Source organism: Heterocephalus glaber, unplaced genomic scaffold (genome assembly GCF_053883595.1).
Source record: "Heterocephalus glaber isolate CG9 unplaced genomic scaffold, H.glaber_assembly_v1.0 deba00000281, whole genome shotgun sequence".
NCBI classification, from domain to species: domain Eukaryota; kingdom Metazoa; phylum Chordata; class Mammalia; order Rodentia; family Bathyergidae; genus Heterocephalus; species Heterocephalus glaber.
In genome coordinates, this window is record NW_028258139.1 from 15,312,297 (window position 1) to 15,334,408 (window position 22,112).

The 22,112-nt window shown below is 40.1% G+C and overlaps 1 protein-coding gene across 50 annotated transcripts in view; it reads left to right on the forward strand.

The window, feature by feature from the left end:
- The window catches only part of Ptk2 (protein tyrosine kinase 2), a 347,380-nt gene that overhangs the window by 300,369 nt on the left and 24,899 nt on the right, over positions 1 to 22,112 (forward strand). For 39 of the 50 annotated variants that reach the window (XM_087187130.1, XM_087187131.1, XM_087187061.1 and 36 more), the window contains 2 exons: positions 85 to 222; positions 905 to 1,036. The exons of 1 other annotated variant lie outside the window; for it this stretch is intronic. In XM_087187130.1, coding sequence (XP_087043256.1) covers positions 85 to 222; positions 905 to 1,036 — 270 coding nt within the window. The remainder of the gene's footprint in view (positions 1 to 84; positions 223 to 904; positions 1,037 to 22,112) is intronic. 10 more of the 50 variants (XM_087187134.1, XM_087187136.1, XM_087187135.1 and 7 more) reach the window with 1 other exon arrangement.

The window sequence follows — 22,112 nt, forward strand, 5'->3', positions numbered from 1 at the left end:
TTTAATTCTAGTTACTTTCTTTCACGTGTAAAGCAGAAGCTATGTTAGGGCAGAACATTACCTTGCCTCCTAACTCACTCACAGGTCTCTGGCTACCCTGGTTCACACGGAATCACAGCTATGCCTGGCAGCATCTACCCAGGTCAGGCATCTCTCTTGGACCAGACAGAGTCATGGAATCATAGATCTCAAGAGATACCCATGTGGCAGCCCAACGTGGAGGTAAACTGGATGTTCTTGGACTTTATCTCATAAGCTTATGAAGTGCTGCTTAAGGCACCTTTTATTTCTAAGTCCAAGACTATTTGATTTTGATGACTTAATTCTAGAACCAGGTACCTCATCTATTCGTATATTTCTGGTTTTGTGAATTGTTTTTTTACCAGAAGAAATACCCAAGGAGAAAGAAATACTACAATCATAGTCCATTCCTTTAAAAGGCAGAATATAATTAGCATATATATTTGGGGAGCAGCTGGTAGACAAAGCCTTTATGTCTGTGAACCATGTTAATTTTCACTAAATTTTCCTGGTAAAACAAAGACTTTTCATATATTAAAAATTATTTCTTTGAATTGAAGAGAACCTGTAGTTGTCTGTTATTCTTGTTTTCTTCCTTGAAGTAAATGTGTTTAATGACTAATACTCCATAATGTGTGTCATATTTAAATTGCTGTTACTTTATTTCCTGGTTGTTTTGGCTTTTTTAAGTAATAGTGCATTCTTTGCATGTGTTTGCATAATCTCTTTAGAGTGAACTGTGATAGTAAATTTCAACTGGAGTAAAGAGGCCTTTTTCTACAACTTTTGCTGTTTGGCTTAATTGTTTTGAAAGACACAACAAAGTCAAAACATGTGAACAAAATCATAAGACTGGACATGCTGTTTCCACGTCTCCTTCTAGGACTCAGCGGCCTTGGACCTTCGCGGGATTGGGCAGGTCTTGCCAGCCCACCTGATGGAAGAGCGGCTGATCCGACAGCAGCAGGAAATGGAAGAAGATCAGCGCTGGTTGGAAAAAGAGGAGAGATTTCTGGTAATTGTGTTTTAGAGTGGGGTTTTTTTCCATTTTTTAAACCTTTTTGGAGTCTACTGCATTACATATGATTGCAACTTTTTGTATTTTCCAAAGCAGAAAAGTTTTACACCTAAAACTTGAAGTATCAGGTTATTTGCTTTTCTTGGTTATTTTTTAGGGTCAGTTTCCAAGATTTTATAGTATATTATGGCTTAGAGCACTTTTATAGTTTTTCATTACCACATTGCTTACACAGAATGGACTCCTGTAAGTGTCAGTGTGCGTGTAAAACATTGTGTCTCTATACAGCAGGCTGTGTAACAAAACTGCTGAGTCTAGGATTTGCCTTCCCAGCAATCTCCTGCAATAGCTTTGACAAGTGCAGACACCTCCCCACCCCATGTATCTGGACTTAGGGATGGGAAATGTCTTCCTTTAGGTAACCCTTGTCTACACTCCCTTCAGGTGTCCCTTGGGGACAGAGAGGAAATAGTGGAACAGAGAAGTCTCTTTGTTTCTGGAAACAAAGGTTGTTTTAGACTTGTGGCCTCTGTTGCCAAGTACTTCTATGTCCTCCGCCTCAGAACTGGAGCCTGCAAGCCAGGCATCATGGCACATATATGTAATCCCAGCACCTGCGAAGCTGAAGTAGGAGGCTCACAAGTTGGAGAATAGCCAGTCTACCTAACCGGACTCTGTCTCAAAAAAATGGGGCCTGCAAGAATCCACTCGGCAAAGAAATAATGGCTGAAGGAAGTCAAGAGTCATGTTCCTTTCACGAAATCATAGTAACTTTACTGGAGGAGTCAAAGTCTGGTTCCTAATGCTATGACTCAGTGAGCATTGACTAATGCCAGCTCTGTTATACTTTGTGTTAAGGGACAAAATACCAAGGAGAGAGTAGGATCCAGTCCCTGTTCTAACCCGCCTAAACTCTTATGTGCACAGAAACATTTAAATAAAGAGATAGACGGTTTAGGTGACATTGATTTCAAACTATATTCTGTAGAATTCATCAGTGTGTGATTTTATCTTCATCCTTTATATGTGGCTTTCATTTCTTAAACTGTAGTTTAAAATTAAAAGCAACCTCCACACTCAAGGTTGGTGGAGTACATTTTAACCTGTGGGAGATGCCCGCTACATTAAATTGCACTCACAGATTTTGGGGCTAACCTCAGCATACCTGCCCCTTCGTGCACATGTGCAAGCTTGGAATATATCACACTGGGAAGATGCTCTTTCTTACTATTTTTTAAATGTAGGCCTTAGACATCATACATGCACCACATTCAGGTCTCTACCACATGGGACACTCACTTAATAAGCACCTTCTTCACAGTCGAACAGTAAGGAACAGGACAGTAAGCAAGAGTAGCAATATTAGTCACGTATACATGATATTTGCTACATATAGTTTTCATATAAAGTCATTCGATCATGACACCTGCCCTGTGAGGAAGGGACAGGTCCAAAATCCTTTGTCCAAACCCTTGAGGCCCATATGTGTCTCAGAATTCAATATTTTTTGTTTTTGTTTACTTCTAGAAAATTAATGTAGGGCTGGGGATTTAGCTCAGTGGCACTGCACCTTCCTTGCAAGCTCAAGGTCCTGAGTTCGATCCTTGGTACTGGGGAAAAAAAATGTAGTAAGATCTTCTTATATACTGTATTATATAATACCTAACAGCCTCCCACAGTTAAAACTACTGATACTTCCACAGCAAAATACAAATATTCACATAATGGGGACAATAAAATCCCTCACATTAGTGCAGTTCAGGTTTTACCACTAGATTTCTTGGCTCTAAACAAAAATATAAACGAACTTACTATTTTTATCACTTTGAAGAGGTAAGGAAATGGACCTGCAGAGCAATTACATAATTACACACTGCTTTTAAGAGGCAGATCAGAATTCAGAACAGGCACCCAGCCCAAGGGTCTGTGTGCAGCATCCGCAGCTCCTGCTGCATAACCTCCTCCTGTACAGCAGGTGGTTTATCCGTGCCTGTCCGGTGCCTAGTGGGTTTATTCTCGCATGGACTTGCACTGAGGTTATATGGAGGGCATTGTTAATGACTGAGAGAATTTCACCTATGCTTTCAAAATTCTAAATTAGTTAAATTATGACAGATTTTGAAATTGTAAGATAAGCTGTAAAATATAGTTAACATTCACTGCTACTAGGTGAATCTATTTGTAGAGTAAATCTATTCTGAGAATAAACCAGCTGTTCCTTAATCCCACATCTTTTGGCTTTTTGAGACAGGGTCTTGCTATGCAATTCAGGCTGGCCTTGAACTCACTATGTAGCCCAGGCTGACCTCAAACTTGCAGTAATCCTCTTGCCTCAGCCTCAGAGTGTTGGAATTACTGGCACATGCCACCTCCCCTGGCTCTGTTTGTTTGTAGACAGGGTCTCATTGTGTAATTCAGACTACCCTTGAACTCACTATGCAGTCCAGGCTGGCTCAAACTCAACAGCAATCCTCTTGCCTCAGCCTCCAGAGTGAGTCCCTTTGCCTAGAAAGCATTGATTTATATTTTAAAAACTAAACAATATAAACTCTCTAAACTAGAATTAACATTTTAGTCCTGATGCAGTGTGTATGACTACAAAGTTTTGCTCCTGATTGCTGCAAAGTGCCACTGCAATGTCAGCAACATTGCTGACAAAGTACATGCAGATAGAGGAGGAGAGAGGCCTGATGTGCTTGCGGATGTTGAAGAATCCTTAAAGGAGAAGCTAAAACTTGTGGGGCAAACAACCTCAGGAAGTACATTCCAGGCAGAGGGATAAGTATGGGTAATAACCCAGGGCCATAAGATCCTGGATGTGACCAGAGTGGAGCTTGTTCCTGGGTAAGCAGACTGGGATCCCATGCTCACCCAAGGAAATTCAGGTATTCTAAACAAAAGCTCAAGATGAAGCTGAGAGTAGTCCTACGTGTGCCTGTAATCTCATCTACTCTGGAGACTAAAGTAGGAAGATCTCAAACTCAAGGCCAGCTCTGGCAATTTAGGGATACCCTGCCTCAAAATTAAGTAAGAAAGGGACTGGGGATTAAACTCAGTGGTGCCACTGCCTGCCTCACAAGTGCAAGGTCCCTTCAATCCCTGGTACCAAAAGAAAGAAAGAAATAAGAAAGGGCGGGGGGCGGAGGGGGGGGATTTAGCTCAGTGGTTCCAGCACCTGCCTCACAAGCACAAGGACCTGAGTTCAATCCCTGGTACCAAAAAAAAAAAAAGAAAGGGCTGGGGAATATAACTTCCCACACTAGGTTCAATCCTCTGTATGGGGTAGGGGAAGCCTTAAGATGTGCTTTTATTCTGCCAGCTAGTCAGGTGTTGAGAATTTTTTTTCTTTCCTTTGAGATTGTTTACATATACTGAATTGTACAAATCTAAAGGGTTCTAATGAATATATGAGCCCCTGTAACCCATGCTTTGTGTAGAATGTGCCCAGCTCTCTCCAGGAAGCCTCCATCGTCTGCCAGTAATCCACTTACACTGTTGGACAACATAGCCCAAAGGCACTCTTCCTGGAACTGTATTGAGTCCACAGGACAGCCTGACTGCCCACCTTAGTGCACCTCCCTTCCTCAAACCTGTTCATGACTCCACTTCCTTGATTTCTCTTGCATTGCTTTTATGATTTTCTTTAACTCCCTTATTAAATGACTGCATATTCTTGTAGCGCTTCAGCTGAAATTGTTCCTTGTAGTTACTGAACTTTTCAGCTATGTGTTTCTGCAGTTGCAGAATAAAAACTATTTTTAAAAATGAGAAAAAAGGAATGCAGTTGCTTCTTAGGATTTTATCTTGTATTTTGTAAAAATTTATTACATGAAGGCTTTTTTTGACTGATTTCCTTGGATGTTTGTTTCTCAAGCACAGTTGAGTTACTTTTTTAAAAATTTGTGTCCATTTTCAGTACTGATATATACTGTATATTTTTCTCCTGAAGCATCTGTTGCCTACTTCCTATTTTTTGTATGGTTCTCCATGAAGTGCAGTCTTGCCCTTCTGTATTTTAAGCATACTCTTTCTAAAGAGGAACCTTCTGAAAGATTTCCTCTCAGGAGGTGTGTGGTGCATTTCCCTTAGGCTCCTGCTAGTCCTTTGTTCAAGGACAAATTCCTACCTACTTATAATTGGGAATACTTTTAAGATTGGTTTTGTGTTTATGGTATTTCATTCCTAATTTGGTATTGATGTTCATAAGTGAGAATGATTTATTCATTGTCATTACTGGTTTCAAGATTAAAGCCATACTTGTTTTATAAAATGCTCTGGGTGATCTTGTCCCTATCTCTGCTGTGAGAATTTGCTTCCTAGACACCCTCAGCTGGACATTTTATCAGGACATCAAAATCAGCAGGTCTAGAACTGGGTTCATGAAGCTCTCTATCAAACTTATCTCTGCTGTTGTATTTTCATGTCATTTTCCTGACACCTCCTCTAACCCCATTTAGAAAGTAAAGTGGTTTTTTTCTGTACCTTCCTTCACAGTCACTGTCATCAAATTATCTTAGTTCTGATCCTCTGGCTCTTTTTTTTTTTGGTACCCGGGATCCAACCCTCTGGCTCTTTTGAATCTCTCCTCAACTGTTACTTTTTCCTATCTGAGTCCATCCACTCTTATATCTCCCTTGGACCACAGCTTCCTCGTGGAGCTCCACTGCCAGCCTTTTTCAGATGTTTAGAAGATCTTGATGGATAAGACAGGTGCAGTTCCTACCTCTATCCACAGAGCTATCCTTTGGGTGGGGAGAAAAGGAAAGATAAACTAGAAAACAAGTCATCAGTCATAACTGCTATGAGAAAACCAGTGAGTAGAGAGGAAGAGTAGGTGGCTGAGAAAAATCTGGAGACCAGAATGCATTCCATCCCAAGGGAGACAACAGGACAAGACAGCCATTGAATTTGGCTGCTGTGGCCAAGGGACAGGATGGCACCACTGGAGTTGACAGAGCCTGCAGAGGCTCCATGCAGCAATGTACTTGACTGGTGTGGCCACAGGCTGGGGGGCACTACCTGAGTGGGGAGACTGAGGTTTCATTCTAAGTATACTAGGAAACCATCAAACCTTTAAGCAAGATAGTAGTAGCCACTTGGCGTTTTAAGAATGTCTGTCAGCCAGGCAGGCACTGTGACACACACTTGAAATCCCAGCACCCTGGGAGCCTGGAGCAGGAGGATCAAACGTTGGAGTCCAACGTGGGCAATTTACCAATACCCTGTCTCAGAATAAAAAAGGACTGTGGCTATAGCTCAGTATGACAATACTGGGTGCAATTGCCAGTACCACAGTGGGGGAAAAAAAAGAATCTCAATTACAGTTACATTCGTTTCATTATAAAGATGTTGTGATGGAGGTGGAGGCAGGATTGGGAACCCCTGGGGTCCATATGGTAGGTGAGTGGAGTTGGACATGTATGCAGGTACAAGAGCTAGGAAACATTCAGAACTGGGGCATTTCCAGCCTGAGGCATAGGTAGGTGGTCATAACTACTGAGGGAAATGAAGAGGATGGGAAGAGGAGTTCAGAGGCAGAGAACAGGTAAATTAGAACATTTTAAATTGAAACAAGGGCTGAGGGTGTAACTCAGTCATAGAAAGCTTGCCTAGCATGCCAAGCCCTGGGTCCTATCCCCAGCACAAGGGAGGGAGGGAAGAAGAAAAGGGACTAAGGGAGGAAATATTCTCTAAAATACATCTTCTCTGAGCTGTTTCTCATGCCACAGCAATACTTACAAAATGCAATGTGATCCTGTCCTTCTCTGAATTAAAATACAGTGGTTGCAAGGATAACTCTAGCCAGGTCATAAACTGTGAGCCAACACCTGCATTCTTCCTTCTTGCTGAGGCTAAAAATCCTGGGGTCAGCTCCTTAAATTGCCTCCTCCCAGATGCTCCAGGCTGGCCCACCTTGCCGGTCTTTGGGGTACAGTACAGCTCCCTACTTCATCTGCTTCCTTCCACTCATGCTTTTGTTCTCAGACTTAATCTCCTTTCCTTCTGGCTGCTCATCCTTACGCCCACCTCACCTATCAGTCTGTTTCCCGAGCACTGTGATGCACTTTTGTTGTATTATATGAAAGAACAGTTAATTCTGCTTGTAGAATACTGAAAAACAAACAGTGTTTCAGGTGTAGATTACAAATACCCAGTGAGCTTGTGTGACAGAATTCATAACTCTCTATACCCTCCTTATTTTCTTCCTTGTTCTTACCACTTTGTGACAACATTTCATTTACTTCTTCACTTGTCTCTTCCACTGCAGTGTGGGTGTCAAAGACAGGCACTGTATTCAGTGTTCTTCCTCACCTCTTGCAGTACTTGTCAGCACTGATAAGACTCAGTCCATGTTTGCTGAGTGAATATTTGTGACCCTATACAGTGTCTTACATATTAGACATCTAAATGTTTGTTAAATGAAAAATAAAAGCAAACATTGCAAGAACCCTATGGACATAGATAGCATACTTATGTTCCAAGTGTGCAAATTAATTTTGATATGCAAAAAAATTACCAGAGAACTTGTAAAATCCAGTTTCAGGGCTCTAAAGTTGTACTGCAGTGGGTCTAAAGTGGCAAGGACTTGCAGCATGAGTGGCCACTTAGTTGATCCCAAGGCCACACTCTGATCTTAGGCCTGGGGATGCTCTTAAAGGTGTGAAGATTGCCTTAGTGCCCCACTGACATGGATGAAATGGAAAGACTGGAAGTGCAGACATCCTTTAGGAAGTTGAGCAGTCATTTGGATAGGTGATGGAGGGCTGAGATAGAAGCCAAGAGGGAGAGAGAACAGAATTAAGTGCTCCAGAACAGAAAGGGACAAGATTGGCTTGTCAATATATGAGTTCAGGAGGAAGGAGGACTCCAGGACAGGAATCCTAGCTTTGATGGCACTAGAAGTGACATTGTGCCACCAAATGAGATAGAAAATTCAGATGGAGGGGTTCTTTTTCGGGAAACATAAGGACTTAAAGTTTGGACGCATGGAATTTATGAATGCCCCTGGAGCAGACAGCTGGCTTTGTGTTTGCCAGGGATGACAACTTGCAGGTAACCATAATAAACTGCTATTCTACAGTTCTGCTGTGGAAGCCCCAGTCAGAGTTTTTTACGGAGAAAAATTGCCTTGAGTGACACTTAACAGCACTCAAGTGGCTAAGGCAGGAGGATTTCTGGAAGTTTGAGGCCAACCTGGGCTACATGGTGAGTTCAAGGCTACCCTGAACTACATAGCAAGACCCTGTCTCAGAAAATAAACAAGCTGGGCGTGCTGGCACACATCTGTAATCCCAACACTCTGGAGGCTGAGGCAGGAGGATTGCCGGGAGTTCAGGGCCACCCTGGGCTATATAGTGAGCTCAAAGATAGCCTGAACTACAGAGCAAGACCCTGTCTCAAAAAAATGAAAGGCCTAGGGATGTAGCTCAGTGCAAAGGCTCTGAGTTCACTTCCCAATTCTCAAAAAAAAAAAAAATCTGAAGACACCTGCTCTCTGCTTCCCATTTGAACTGGTCACAGACACGTGGCCCACCCAATTCAGGCCCACATGCTGCTTGCTGTTCCCCTTGGTGAGCGCAGCTCTACACCAGGGAGATGAGTTCTATTATATGAAAAGCTAACTGCTTTGTCAGTAATAGTGCCCATTTTTTTCTGCTGGATCAGAACGTGTCTATTAGATGCCCAGTGTTTCCAGAGCTCACATAGTTTTGAGAGGTTGCTGCTGTTCGCCACCCTGTCATTTACTGAGTCTTTTTGTGGGTCAGGCATCCCTCCTTGGATACCTCCATTATCACAATACCCTACTCAAAATAATTTCTATGATGAGAGCCTGAGGCTCCTCCCTGAGGTCCTGTGGCCTCGCAACAGCAGATGCTGTGTCCTGGACTATGCTCTGTCTTATGTCTCCATCTCAGACTATCCTTTCTGAGACAGCTGTGTCCAAGAATCCAACTGTTGTAAGTACTTTCTTATAAAATGACCACTTTGCCACAGTGCTGGCAGCCAGGGTAGAGCCTCCATCTGCTGAAAGGGCTTGCCTTCCCATGAAGCCCTGCCTAAAAATAAAGTAACTTGGCTTCTTGCTAGTACTGTGTACACAGTAATTTCCTGATGTGGTACTACGCTAAAAAAGAAAGATTTTAACTTTAAATGAACAAGTCTTGTCTATATAAAGCCTATTTGTGTTCCAAGAAAGGATAGAAACAGCAGAGCTGTTTTTCGCTTGCACAACAGACCCAGTAGCCTGAAAGAACATCAAGATGAAAGCTGGAGAGCCCTGGCAGGGTGCCACCTGTCAGAGGACAGGCCACTGCATTGGCCATAGCCTTCCTGCTGTGGCCCAGGGTTGGGAGCCACAGAATCTTGTCAGAGGAGAAACAACTTTTGAGGAAAATCTTAAGTGTGAAGTTTCCTAGAATAAGAGCAACAGGGTAGACTCCATAGCTGACCTGTTTATTGCTATGTCCCTAGAATCTGAAGCAATACCCTCCCAGGCTGCAGGGAGGCTGGAACTCTCTCTACCTTGTACCTGTGACCTAGCAGTGACTCTGTGGGCATGTGCCTTGAGTGCACATACCTAACTGTAAAAGAATGCTTGTGGCAGTGCTTATTTGTGGTAGCAAGAACTGGAAATAACCCACTTGCCCACTAACAGCAGAATGGATGAATATTCACGCCATGAAATCCCACACAACAATTTAAAAAAGGAAAAACATTATTAGCACACATGGCCTCAGGCTGAGGCCAAGCCTTACCAAACTTAAGTTTGCAAAAGGTGCCAGATGCAGATGCAAAAGAGTTGTATTTTGCAACCTATTTATGTGAGCTTGCAAACAAGCAAGAGTGCTCTGTGGAGCTGGAGGGGAAATATAGTTCCTGTGACAAGTTTGGGGCAGGTACCAACCAGGCAAGGATGTGCAGGGCTACTGGTTGCCTGCTCAGTATCTTTGTTTTGTTCTTTTTATTTTGTTTTTTGAGACAGGATATCCTTGTACAGTCCAGGCTAGCACTGAACTCACTATGTAACCCAGGCTGGTCTCGAACTCACAGCAGTTCTCCTGCCACAGCCTTCCAAGTGCTGGAATTTTAGATGTGCATCACCACACCTGGTTTACCTGCTCAGTATCTTAATCCAGATGGTGTGTTATGCAGGTATTCAGTATTTTGCTCTTTATGTATACTTTGGGTTTCTCATAGAAGAGATATTATAAGATACTTGAGCATGTCCAATTTATCTCAGTCAACATTCTTTATGTGTTTCTGATCCATTTGTATACACATTTTAAATACAGATTGCTTCTTTTTATCTTTAGTGCACCATCTTTATCTATAATGTGCTGTATGGGGAACAAAGGAGGATTTCACTTTACCCAGGAGCAGAAACGGGCAGAATCTGCTTTTGCTTGGCTTCTTTGTCTGCATTGCTCTGAAATCCCAGCATGGCATCATCTTTCACTCAGGCAGGCTCTGTATGAGAAAAAGATCAAATGTGTGTTTCCATTAACACCTTGGAGCACAAGAATACTTTATATAAGCCAGGTGTGGTGGCACACACTTGTAATCCCAGCACTCAGCCTGCAAATTCGAGACCAGCTTGGCTACAAAGTGAGATTCCCTCCCCCATCTCAAAAAACCAACAGAAAAAGAGTACTTTATATGGACTGGCCTCTCTCATTTTAAAATTAAAATCCTATTTTTAGAAAAGTACACTGATACCTCAGTTTATGAACTTAATTTGTTTTACGATTTGGGGGAAGATGGCTGTAGTTGTGTTTGCCACCCAACATGAAGTTTGCAAATGGAAGCAAAATTTTGCTGAATGCTTTTGTTTGCAAACAAAAGTGTTCATGAACCGAAGTATTACTATACAATGTTAGGGAATTATTATGCATTTAAAAAGTATACCAGGGGCCAGGGATTTAGCTCAGTGGTTCCACTGCCTGGCCTGCAAGCGAAAGGACCTGAGTTCGATCCTCGGTCTCCCAAAAAAAAAAAAAAAGTATACCAGTGCAGTGGCACACACCTGTAATCCTGACTGATAAATACTTGGATCATAAATTCTAGGCCAGGATCAAAGATTTAGCTCAGTGGTTTCGCCACCTGCTGCACAAGCACAAGGACCCAAGTTTGATCCCCAGTACCAAAAAAAAAAATTAAAAAGTAAATAAATTCTAGGCCAGCCTGAGCAATATTAAGACTCTGTCTCAAAATTAAAAGGTAATCCAGACACTCTTGGAAGGCCACACCTGGGTAGTTTAGTGTCTTTTTGAGACCCTTATCTCAAAATAAAAAGCTATAACTCAGTGTGAAGGCCCTGGGTTCAATCCCTAGTACTATATTGCATAGATGATAGATAGATAGATAGATAGATAGTAATTAAAGTTTTAATTAAATTAAAAGTAATTTTCTGTGATTTATATAGAAATAAACACAAGTAATATATGTAAATACATGAAGTATAGTGCTTTACTGTATACACAAACACATTTGGTGTTTCTCTTTTTCCTTAAGGAATATGTTTTTGACTGAATGAATGAAGCCCACTACAGCTATGTTGCCCAAAGCAACTAATTCTGCCTGCCTGCCTTTCTTTCTTTCTTTCTTTCTTTCTTTCTTTCTTTCTTTCTTTCTCTTTCTTTCTTTCTTTCTCTATTTTTTCTTTTTGTAATCTTTTAAGGTTCTTTTAATGCTGGAATAAACACTAGGGTTTTCTAACGTGTGATCTGGACAGTGCGCTTCTGAAAGCTTCCTTTATGTGTCTTAAGTTGACAGTGTTACTGTTCGGGACCAGCACGAACCGCTCCAACATCCCAGCCTCTGCCCACCTCTACCTGTTGGCCAGTGATGCTGCATCCGTGGGAGGCCACACGGGCAGATTTCATTGTCTTTCTCAGACAGGTCCTCAGTGTGATTGGAGTGAACTTGTGTGTTACTTATTTGCATTAATAAAGCTTTTTGCATTTTAAAATGAGGGCTTCTTTTTATAACAAAAAGTATTAAGACCATTGAGAGTTAACTTACTATTTATGCATTTTTTTATATATATATATACTTTTTTTTTGATACAGGGTCTCACTATGTAGTTCAGACTGGCCTTGAACTCACTATGTAGCCCAGGCTGGCATCAAACTCACAGCTATCCTCCTGCCTCAGCCTCCTGAGTGCTGGGATTACAAGCGTGTGCCACCACACCCAGATATTTTAATATAATTTTTTAATGGTTGGCATTTCATACATTGCACTCCTTCAGAGTTGGAGCAGGGCATCCCTTCCTGTTTCCCTAATAGTTCAGTATCACAGATTGAGAGTGGGCCATCATTATAGCACACCATGCTGATGATTAAGGACAGAGCATGCCAGTGCAGGACATCATATTGTTCTGATAGTGACACTTTTATACCATACTTGGAAATTCCCATAATATATTCTTCCTCCAGAGAAACAAATTGCAACTTTTCATCTCACTGGGCAACATTTATATAATTTATCAGGTCTGGTGGTCCTTCAAGACTTTTCCCTCAGAGTTTCAGCTTCTCAATGTCACCAATATCCTTTATTCCAAATTCTGCACAGGTATCTGAATTATTGTTGCTTTGTCCTGAGCTCTTGGTGGAGTCTGTGTTGAGGCTGGCCGCAGTGCTGGACCACAAAAGACTCCCAAGGCTGGAATCTACAGACTTGCTCTTTGTACTGATCTTGCTACTTTGGGAACTGCTACTACTATATCGCTTTTTGCCTTTCCAGAACATTTTTCACCATAGCATGATCCAGAGAAGATCCCTATAGAATTGAATACTGTGTTGTATTGTTTTCAAAGGGTCCACGGAGAGCACCCTGCATGCAGCTTCCTTTCATTCTGACATGGTCAGTTCTTTTGTGGGGGACAATCTGCCTGGTGGCCATATCCCCAAGGCCACCTGTACCTTGCCCACCAGGAATCCGAGCACCCAGTGGCTGGTGCCCGGGGAGCTACTCCAGCCTAATTCTGCCTTTCTAAACTTCAGATTCTTCACCTTTAAAATATTTTGTCAGCTAGGCATGGTGGAGCACTCCTGTAACCCCAGCACTCTGGAGACTGAGGCAGGAGGATCGCCATGAATTCCAGGCCAGCCTGAACTACATAGCAAAACTCTTGTCTCAAAAAAAAAAAAAAAATTGTCAGCATCTTTAGTGAAGCATTCCTTTAGGAAATATTTACTAGACATCTACTTTGTGCATGATATTGCCAAACACGTCTGTAATTCTGTCTGAAGTAGATATCATTCTACTTATTTCACAGGTGAGGAAATGGGTCTGGAGAGGTTTAGTCCCTTCCCCAAAGGCCCATAAACAGCCAGATCACAGGAAGAATGCATAGGGCACCCACCTGCCCCCTGGCATTCTACTAGGTCATGGGGGGTGGGGAGGCAGCCCTATAACCTGTCTTCATGGAACTCTGCTCATCTAGGGGAAAGACCAAAATGGCCAGGTCCTTAGGGAAATGAGAGAAGGGCCAATTACAGCAGTAGATGGTGGTCTGTTTATGAATTGATCAGGAGTTGTGACATGCTACCACAGGAGTATGAGGCAGAGAGAGAAGTGTGGAAATGCACTTGAAGAATTTCCCAAATCTTCAAAACCTTTGACACAGTAATCCCGTCTTAAAAATCTGTCCAAGGAAAATAACTGGAAACTTAGATTTCTATACAGAAGTATTTACTCACAGCCCATTTATACAACTGAAGTTTTAAAAATAACGCACATATCCAGCACGAAGAAGACTGTTCATTTTTAACACTTGTGTGGCACTAGCTCAGTGATTTTTTTTTTTTTTTTTTTGGGTACCGAGGATCAAACTCAGGTCCTTGCACTTGCAAGGCAAGCGGCAGAACCACTGAGCTAAATCCCTGGTCCTCTAGCTCAATGATTTGCATTGTTAAGTCATATAGTCCTAATCATCATAGTATTTACAATTGATGCTCCACTTTAGTGATCAAGAAATTAGGCTCAGATGTCACATGCTTCTCAGGCATGGAGCCTGATAGGAACCTAGGCAGACTGTGCCAGAGCCTGCCCTTCACTTTCATTTTCTGTTTCATATGGTATTCATTCATATTGTGCACCCTCTTCACACTGCGTCAGTTTCCCCTGTGTAGATTTTATGTGATGGCTGTAAAACTACATGATGTGGTTACTTTTTTTTTCTGGAACTAGAATTGTTCATGACAGGCCATAATTCATGTGTCTTACTGCCAGTTGCCTCTGATTTAAGTGTGTTATGGGCTGGGGATTTAGCTCAGTGGCACTGCGTCTGCCTCGCAAGCGCAAGGTCCTGAGTTCGATCCCCAGTACCAAAAAAAAAATAAAAATAAAAATAAAATAAATGTGTTATATCCCCACTAGCTTGAACCACCAGTGGTACATTCATGACTGTCCCATTGTGTGGCATGGTAAAGTCCCATCAGGTGGTACAAGCCACCCTGAGGGACAGTCATGGATGTACCACCGGTGGTTTAGTCCTCCCAGTGGGACAGTCATGTGTAGACCACCAGTGGTTCAAACCAACAAGAATGTGTTAGACCTCAGGGCCTTTGCACTGAGCTGTATCCCCAGCTCTTTTTTTTTTTTTTTTTTTTATTTTGATAGAGGATCTCACTAAGTTACCCAAGCTGGGTTTGAACTCATGGTCCTCCTGCCTCAGGTTCCTAGCATTCTGGGATTGCAGAACTAATCCACCATGCCCAGATCCCATTTTTGTAAACATATGTTTATACCATGTTAACTAACACCAGTAACTTCTAATTGATAAGATTAAGTAGACTTTATTTCTTTTCTTTTTTACAGAATCTTAATTTTTCTGCAGAAAGTACATGTTTTGGGCCAGGGATATAGCTCAGTGGCACTATGCCTGCCTGGCAAGCACAAGGTCCTGAGTTCAATTCCCTTTAGCAAAAAAAGAAAATACATGTTTCTTGTGTTTAGGCTATTATTAAATAATAGAAGATTTTTTAAAATTTTATTAGTACATATTTTCCATACACATTCATCATAGGGAATTTGTACCTGTAAATAATATATCTTAACTCTTTTTTCCCCATTCCCCTCCCATCCTTTCAACCCTTCTTCCCCTCCCCATTTACAGAAGTTTTGTTTCTATTTTTTTTTTTCCATTCTTTATTTTTCAGATCCCTTACTACCCACCCCCTCCATTGTTCCTCTTCCGATTTGAACATGTTCTTCCTACTTCCTAATATCTGTCCTCCATTTTGTTCCTTACTTACCTTTGGGTTTGTCACACCAGAGAAATGATCCAGTATTTAAACTTGTATGTCTTATTTATTTCACTTAAAATTATGGTCTTGAGGTACATCCATTTACCTACAAATGACTGAAGTTTATCCTTCTTTATGACAGAATAGTAATTCATTGTGTATTTTAAAAAACACATCTTTGTCATGCATTCATCCGCTGATGGGCATCTGGGCTGTTTCCAAGATTTATCTATTACAAATTGTGCTGCTATAAACATGGGTGTGCATATATCACTGGTATTATGCTTTTAACTCTTTCGGGAAGGTGCCAAGAAGGGGAATAGCTGGGTCAGATGGAACCACTAGTTTCAGTTTTTTCAAGAATCTACACTGATTTCCACAGTGGTTGCATCAGTTTACCTCCCACCAACAATGGAGAAGGGTTCCTTTTTCCCCCACAGCCTTGTCAGCATTTGTTATTGGTTGATTTCTTGATATCCAATTTTTCTGGAGTGAGATGGAATCTCAGTGTTGTTTTAATTTGCATTTCGTGAATGACCAGTGATGTTGAACATTTTTTCATATATTTATTTGCTGTTTGTACCTCTTCATCAGAAAAATGTCTATTCATTTCAGATGCCCATTTTTTGGATTGGGTCTTAGGGAGTCTGATTTTTTTTCAGTTCTTTGTATACTGTAGATATTAATCCATTGTCTGAGGTGTAGCTGATAAAATTTTTTTCCCATTCTGTGGGTTGTCTCTTCACTCTGCTGGTGGTTTCCTTTGCTATGCAAAAGCTTTTTAGTATGTGATCCCAGCTGTTGATTCTCTGTAATATTTTCTGTATGATCAGGGCTTTTTTTCATAAAGTCTTCGCCTATACCTATCTCTTCAAGAGTTTTACCTATTCTGTCTTCCAGCAGATTGTTTCTGTTTTTATATTTATATCTTGAATCCATTTCTATTTAGTTTAATGCATGATGAGATGAGTCTAGGTTTAGTCTTCCACATGTTGAAAGCCAGCTTTCCCTGCACTATTTAAAGAGGCTATCTTTCTTCCAGTGAAGGTGTTTAGCCCCCTTGTCAAAGATAAGTTATCTGAGTGTGTTTGGATTTGTTTCTGCATCTTCTGTTTTTCTCTATTGATCATCAGGAACTGCTGATCATCAGGAAAAACAAGTACTGCTTTTTTGCCAGTACTGTGCTGTTTTTATCATGGTAGCTTTGAATGAATAACTAAGGTTTTTGTTGGGGAGGTACCGGGGATCAAACTTGCACTTGCAAGGCAGACGGTGGTACCACTGAGCTAAATCCCCGGCTGTCATGGTAGCTTTGTAGTATATCTTCAGATCAAGGATTGTGATGCCTCTTGCCCTGCCCATGAGGCCAGAATTGCCGTTGCTCATCTGGACCTCTTGGGTTCCATATGAATTTGAGGATTGTTTTCTCTATTTCTGTGAGGTATGCTATTGGTATTTTAATTAGGATTGCATTTAAACTGTATAATGGTTTTGGAAGTATGGCCATTTTCACTGTATTGACTCTGCCTATGTATCTTTCCATTTTCTTTTTTTTTTTTTTTTAGTTCTTTTATTGATACATTTTAGGTATACAATTCATTTACATTTATCATTGGATGTTTGTACCTGTACATGATATATCTTGGTTCTTATTTTTTTCCCCATTACCTGTGCGCCCTTCACCCCCTTCGCCCTTCCCTATTTACATAGATTTCATTTCCTTTTTTTTTTTTTTTCTCATAGGTTTTCCTTTTCTTCTTTTCCTTTCCCCTTCCCCTCCCTTCACTCCTTCATCTTTGGACCTTTTTTCCTAATTCAAATTATGATTGAATAGTTATTCATAATAACCAGTTATTCATTTTAATCATTTTAACCCTTGTTTACACTATCAGTTTCTCACACTAGAGAAACTATTCAGTATTTACATATGTGTGTCCTGTTTATTTCACTTAAAGAGTATGGCCTCGATATGCATCCATTTAGCTATAAATGACTCTAGTTTTTCGTTCTTTATGGCTGAGTAGTACTCCATTTTATAAAAAACAAAACAAAACACATTTTCTTTATCCAGATTCCAGTTGATGAGCACTTGGGCTGCTTCCAAGCTTTAGCTATTACAAACTGTGCCACTATAAACATGGGTGCACATATATCACTGTGGTATGATTCTTTTAATTCTTTTGGGAAGATACCCAGCAGGGGAATAGCTGGGTCAAATGGGACCTCTAGTCCTGATTCTTTGAGGTATCTCCATACTGATTTCCACAGTGGTTGCACCAGTCTGCACTCCCACCAACAATGGAGAAGGGTTCCTTTCTCCCCACACCCCTGCCAGCATTTGTTATTGGCTGATTTCTTGATAGCAGTCATTCTTTGTGGGGTGAGGTGGAATCTCAGTGTTGTTTTCATCTGCATCTCTCAAATGACGAGTGATGTTGAACATTTTTTCATATATTTGTTTGCTGCTTTTACTTCTTTGAGAAATGTCTGTTCATCTCAGATGCCCATTTTTGAATTGGATCTTTGAATTTGGGGGGGGTCTGATTTTTTTTCAATTCTTTGTATATTCTAGATAGTAGTCCTTTGTCTGAGGTACAGCTGCTAAAAAATTTTTCCCATATTGTAGGTTGTCTTTCCATTTTCTGACATCCTCTTCAATCTCCTTTTTCAGAGTACTAAAGTTTTTAATGTAAAAGTATTTCACTTCCTTCATTTGATCGATGTATTTCATTTTTCTTGATGCTATTGTCAAAGGTTTGGTTTCCCTAATTTCTAGCTCAATGAGTTTGTTATTTGTGTACAGGAGTGCTATTGATTTTTTTTTTTTTTTTTTTGTACCAGGGATTGAACTCGGGACCTTGTGCTTGCAAGGCAGGCGGAAGCACCACTGAGCTAAATCCCCAGCTCCCAGAATGCTGTTGATTTTTGAGTGTTGACTTTGTATCCTGCTACACTTCCAAATTTGGTTGTTAATTCTAGGAATCTTTGGTGGAGTTTTTGGGATCTTCTATGTAGAGTATCATGTCATCATCAAATAGTAGTAATTTAACTTTTTCCTTTCCTATCAATATTCCTTTTACTTCTTTCTCTTGTCTGGTTGCTCTGGCTAATGTTTCCAGAAATATATTGAACAGGAATGGTGATAGTGAGCATCTTTATCTTGTTCCTGATTTTAGAGTGAAAGCTTTCAGTTTTTGACCATTTTTTATGATGTTGCCTATTAATTTGTCATAGATGGCTTTTATCAGATTGAGATTCTATTCCAATTTTCATAGGGTTTCTATCATGAATGAGTGTTGGACTTTGTCAGATGCTTTTTTGTATCTATTGATATGATCATATAGTTTTTGTCCTTGATTCTCTTAATGTGGTATATTATGTTTATTGATTTGCATATGTTGAACCATCCCTGCATCCCTAGGATGAATCCTACATGGTCATGGTGTATGATCTTCTTGATGACTTGCTACATTCTGTTCACCAGTGTCTTACTGAGGATTTTTGCATCTCTGTTTATTAAGGATATTGGCCTGTCATTCCCTTTCTTGGTTGGATCCTTCTCTGGTTTTGGTGTCAAGATAATGCTTGCTTCTAGGAATGAGTTTGGGGGTAGTGCTTTCTTTTCAAATTTATTTTAAAAACTTTGAGGAATAATATCATTAGATCTTCTCTAAACTTGTAGAATTCAGCAGTGAATCCGTCAGGACCTGGGCTTTTCTTTGTTATTAATTTTTTTTATTACCTCTTCAATTTCATTAACTGATACTGGATTACTTAGAATTTTTATGTCTTCTTGATTCAGCTTTGTTAATTATATGTATCTAGGAATTTGTCCATTTCTTTTGAATTTTCTATCTTCCTAGACTACAGGTTCTCAAAGTGTAGGTACTGATAATCTTCTGGATTTCTGTCTGTTGTGATTTCTCCCTTTTCATTCCTAATTGCATGGATTTGGGTCTTTCCTTCTTTTGATGAGGTTGGCTAAAGGTTTATCCTTTTTATTCAGTCTTTTAAAGAATCAACTTCAATTCATTGATTCTTTGTATTCTTAGTCGCAATTGTATTAATTTCTACTGTGATCTTTATAATTTCCTTCCTTGTATGAGCTTTGGGTTTAACTTGCTCTTCTTTTTTTTAAGAACTTTGAGGTTCAACATTAGGTTATTCATTTGAACTTGCTCTGTTTTTCTGATGTTGTGATTCACCACTATAAACTTCCCTCATGGGGCCGCTTTCATTGTGTCTCATAAGTTCCGTTATATTAGATTGGAATTATCGTTTAATTGTAGAAACTGTCTGATTTCTTCTTTAGTTTCATCTGTGACTGGTTGGTTGTTCAAGAGGGTGTTATTTAATTTCTGTGTATTCATGTAGTTTTACTGGTTTCTTTTGCTATTTATTTTCAGTTTCTTTGCACTATGATTTGAGAATATAAATTGGATAATTTCATTTTGCTTTTACTTGAGCATGTTCTGTGAGTTAGTATGTGGTCTGTTCTGGAGAAAGTCCCATGTGCTGCTGAGAAAAATGTGTATTCTGTTATTGTGGGGTGTAACACGAAGTCCATTTGTTCAAAGATTTGCTTCAGCTCAGATATTTCTTTGTTGATTTTTTATCTAATTGATATGTTTATTTGTGACAGCGGAGTATTGAGGCCCCCATTACAATTGCATTAGTGCTTATCTGATTTTTTTTTATATAGCAGGTGCACTATTATTTGGCACATATATATTTATGATTGTTACCTCTTCCTCTTGGATTGTTCTCTTAACAACTGCATAGTGCCTTGTCTCTTCTGATCAATCTTGGCTTGAAATCTACTTTGTCTGCAACTAGAATAGCTACTCCTGCTTTTTTCCAGATTCCTGTTGCATAAAATATTGTTTTCCATCCTTTGACTTTGTCCATGAGTTTCTTTTTTAGTTAAATGTGTTTCTTGTATGCAGCATATTGTTCAATCTTTTTTCTTGATTCATTCTGCCAATCTGTTTCTTTTTATTGGTGAATCAAGACCATTCACATTGATGATTATAACTGATATGTATTGACTCATCCTAATCATATTGTTTTCCCATTGTTGATTCTGTGTCTTTCCATTCTGTTTAATTGCTTGCCTTGCCTTGGCTGGTAGATTCATTCTGTTGGGATTCTTGGAATTGTTGTCTTCATTGTCTTTTTCTAGAATATCCCTCAGAATTTTTTGGAGTGCTAGTTTGGTAGTCATGAGTTTCTTCAGGTGTTCTTTATCATGAAAGTATTTTCTTCATCAATTTTGAAAGATAATTTTGTGAGGTACATCAGTCTGGGTTGGAGGTTGTTTTGTTTTATGGCTTGAAATACTTCACTCTGTTCTCCTTGACTTAAGGGTTTATGTTGAGAAGTCAGGTTTCATTCTGATGGATTTTTCTCTATAGGTGACTTGTTTCTTTTCTCCAACAGCTTTTTTTGGGGGGAGGGTACTGGGAATCGAACTCAGGTCTTTGAGCTTGAAAGGCAGGGGCAGAACCACTGAGCTAAATCTCCGGCCCTCTAACAGCTTTTAATACTCTGTTCTTACGTTGAATTCCTGGAATCTTAAGTATTATATGCATTGATGTATTTTTTTTTTCTTGTTATGGCTAATGGGAGTTCTATATGCCTCACTTATCTGTAAGTAGAATTCTTTTTCCATGCTTGAGAAGTTTTCTGTTATTACTTCTGTAAACAGGTTTTTTTAATGTCCTTTGTCCCATTTTCTGATTTGCATTGATTCTAGTTAATCGTATGTTATTCTTCTTTGCATCATCTAGCAGCTGTTTGATTTTTGTGGTCCCTTGCTGTTTTTAAGGTCTCTTTCATTGGATCACTAACCACAACCCTATCTTCTAGATCTGATATTCTATCTTCACATTGGTTGATTTCTGCTGCATATACTTTCAATACGATTTTAAATCTCCTGGATATCTGTTTGAATCTCTTATGGAATCCATTTCTTTCCTATGTTGAGCATTCATGGTTTCTATTACTTTCCTGAGCTCCTCTGTTTCTTTATCTGTATCAACTCTAAATTCGCTAACCATGTCCTTCATTGTGGTCATCATCACTTCAATTATCTGTGTAATTACTTCTGTTTTGGTTTTGTTTGTTGTTTTTTCTCCAGAGTCTCATTCATCTGCTTTATTACTTACACTGCTACCATATCAGAAAAGTCAGCCAGTTGGCTTTTGATGTCTTCTACCTCAGTGCTCCCTGGATTTGCCTTGGGCAAGCTGGAGATCTTGGGTTGCATCTTGCTTTCATGCTTTTTCATTTTTGTTTGTTTGGTTGGTTGGTTTTGGTTTTTTTGTTTTTGGGGGGTTTTTTTTGGTACTGGGCATTGAACTCGGGTCCTTGTGCTTGCACAGCAGGCGGCAAAACCACTGAGCTAAATCCCCAGCCCCTGTTTGTTTGTTTTTTGCATTGATGCTCATAAATTGCTTATGGTACATATCTTTATTACTAGTGTGGAGACCTCTTTAGGAAATGACTACTTTTCAGAAATATCTTCTAGGCATAGCTGGCTTATGATCTTTGAGTCTGTCCCAGGATCCTACCTGTTCTGTTTATTAGGGATGAGAGATTGTTGCTGCCTCTTAGGCCTAGCCCCCAGTTCTTTGGTAGTAGACTGCAGTGTTGTTTATGTCCCCCAGACAATCAGCTATTGTAGGTCACAGCTCCATTCCACTGTGTTTCTCCCTGGAGACCTCTGGAATTGCTGCTTTCACTTTATCTATAAATTCGATCTTCTTTTCTCATGCCAGGAGCCAGAGAGAAAGTGCTGCTTGCCCCTTCCTTTTTCTGTG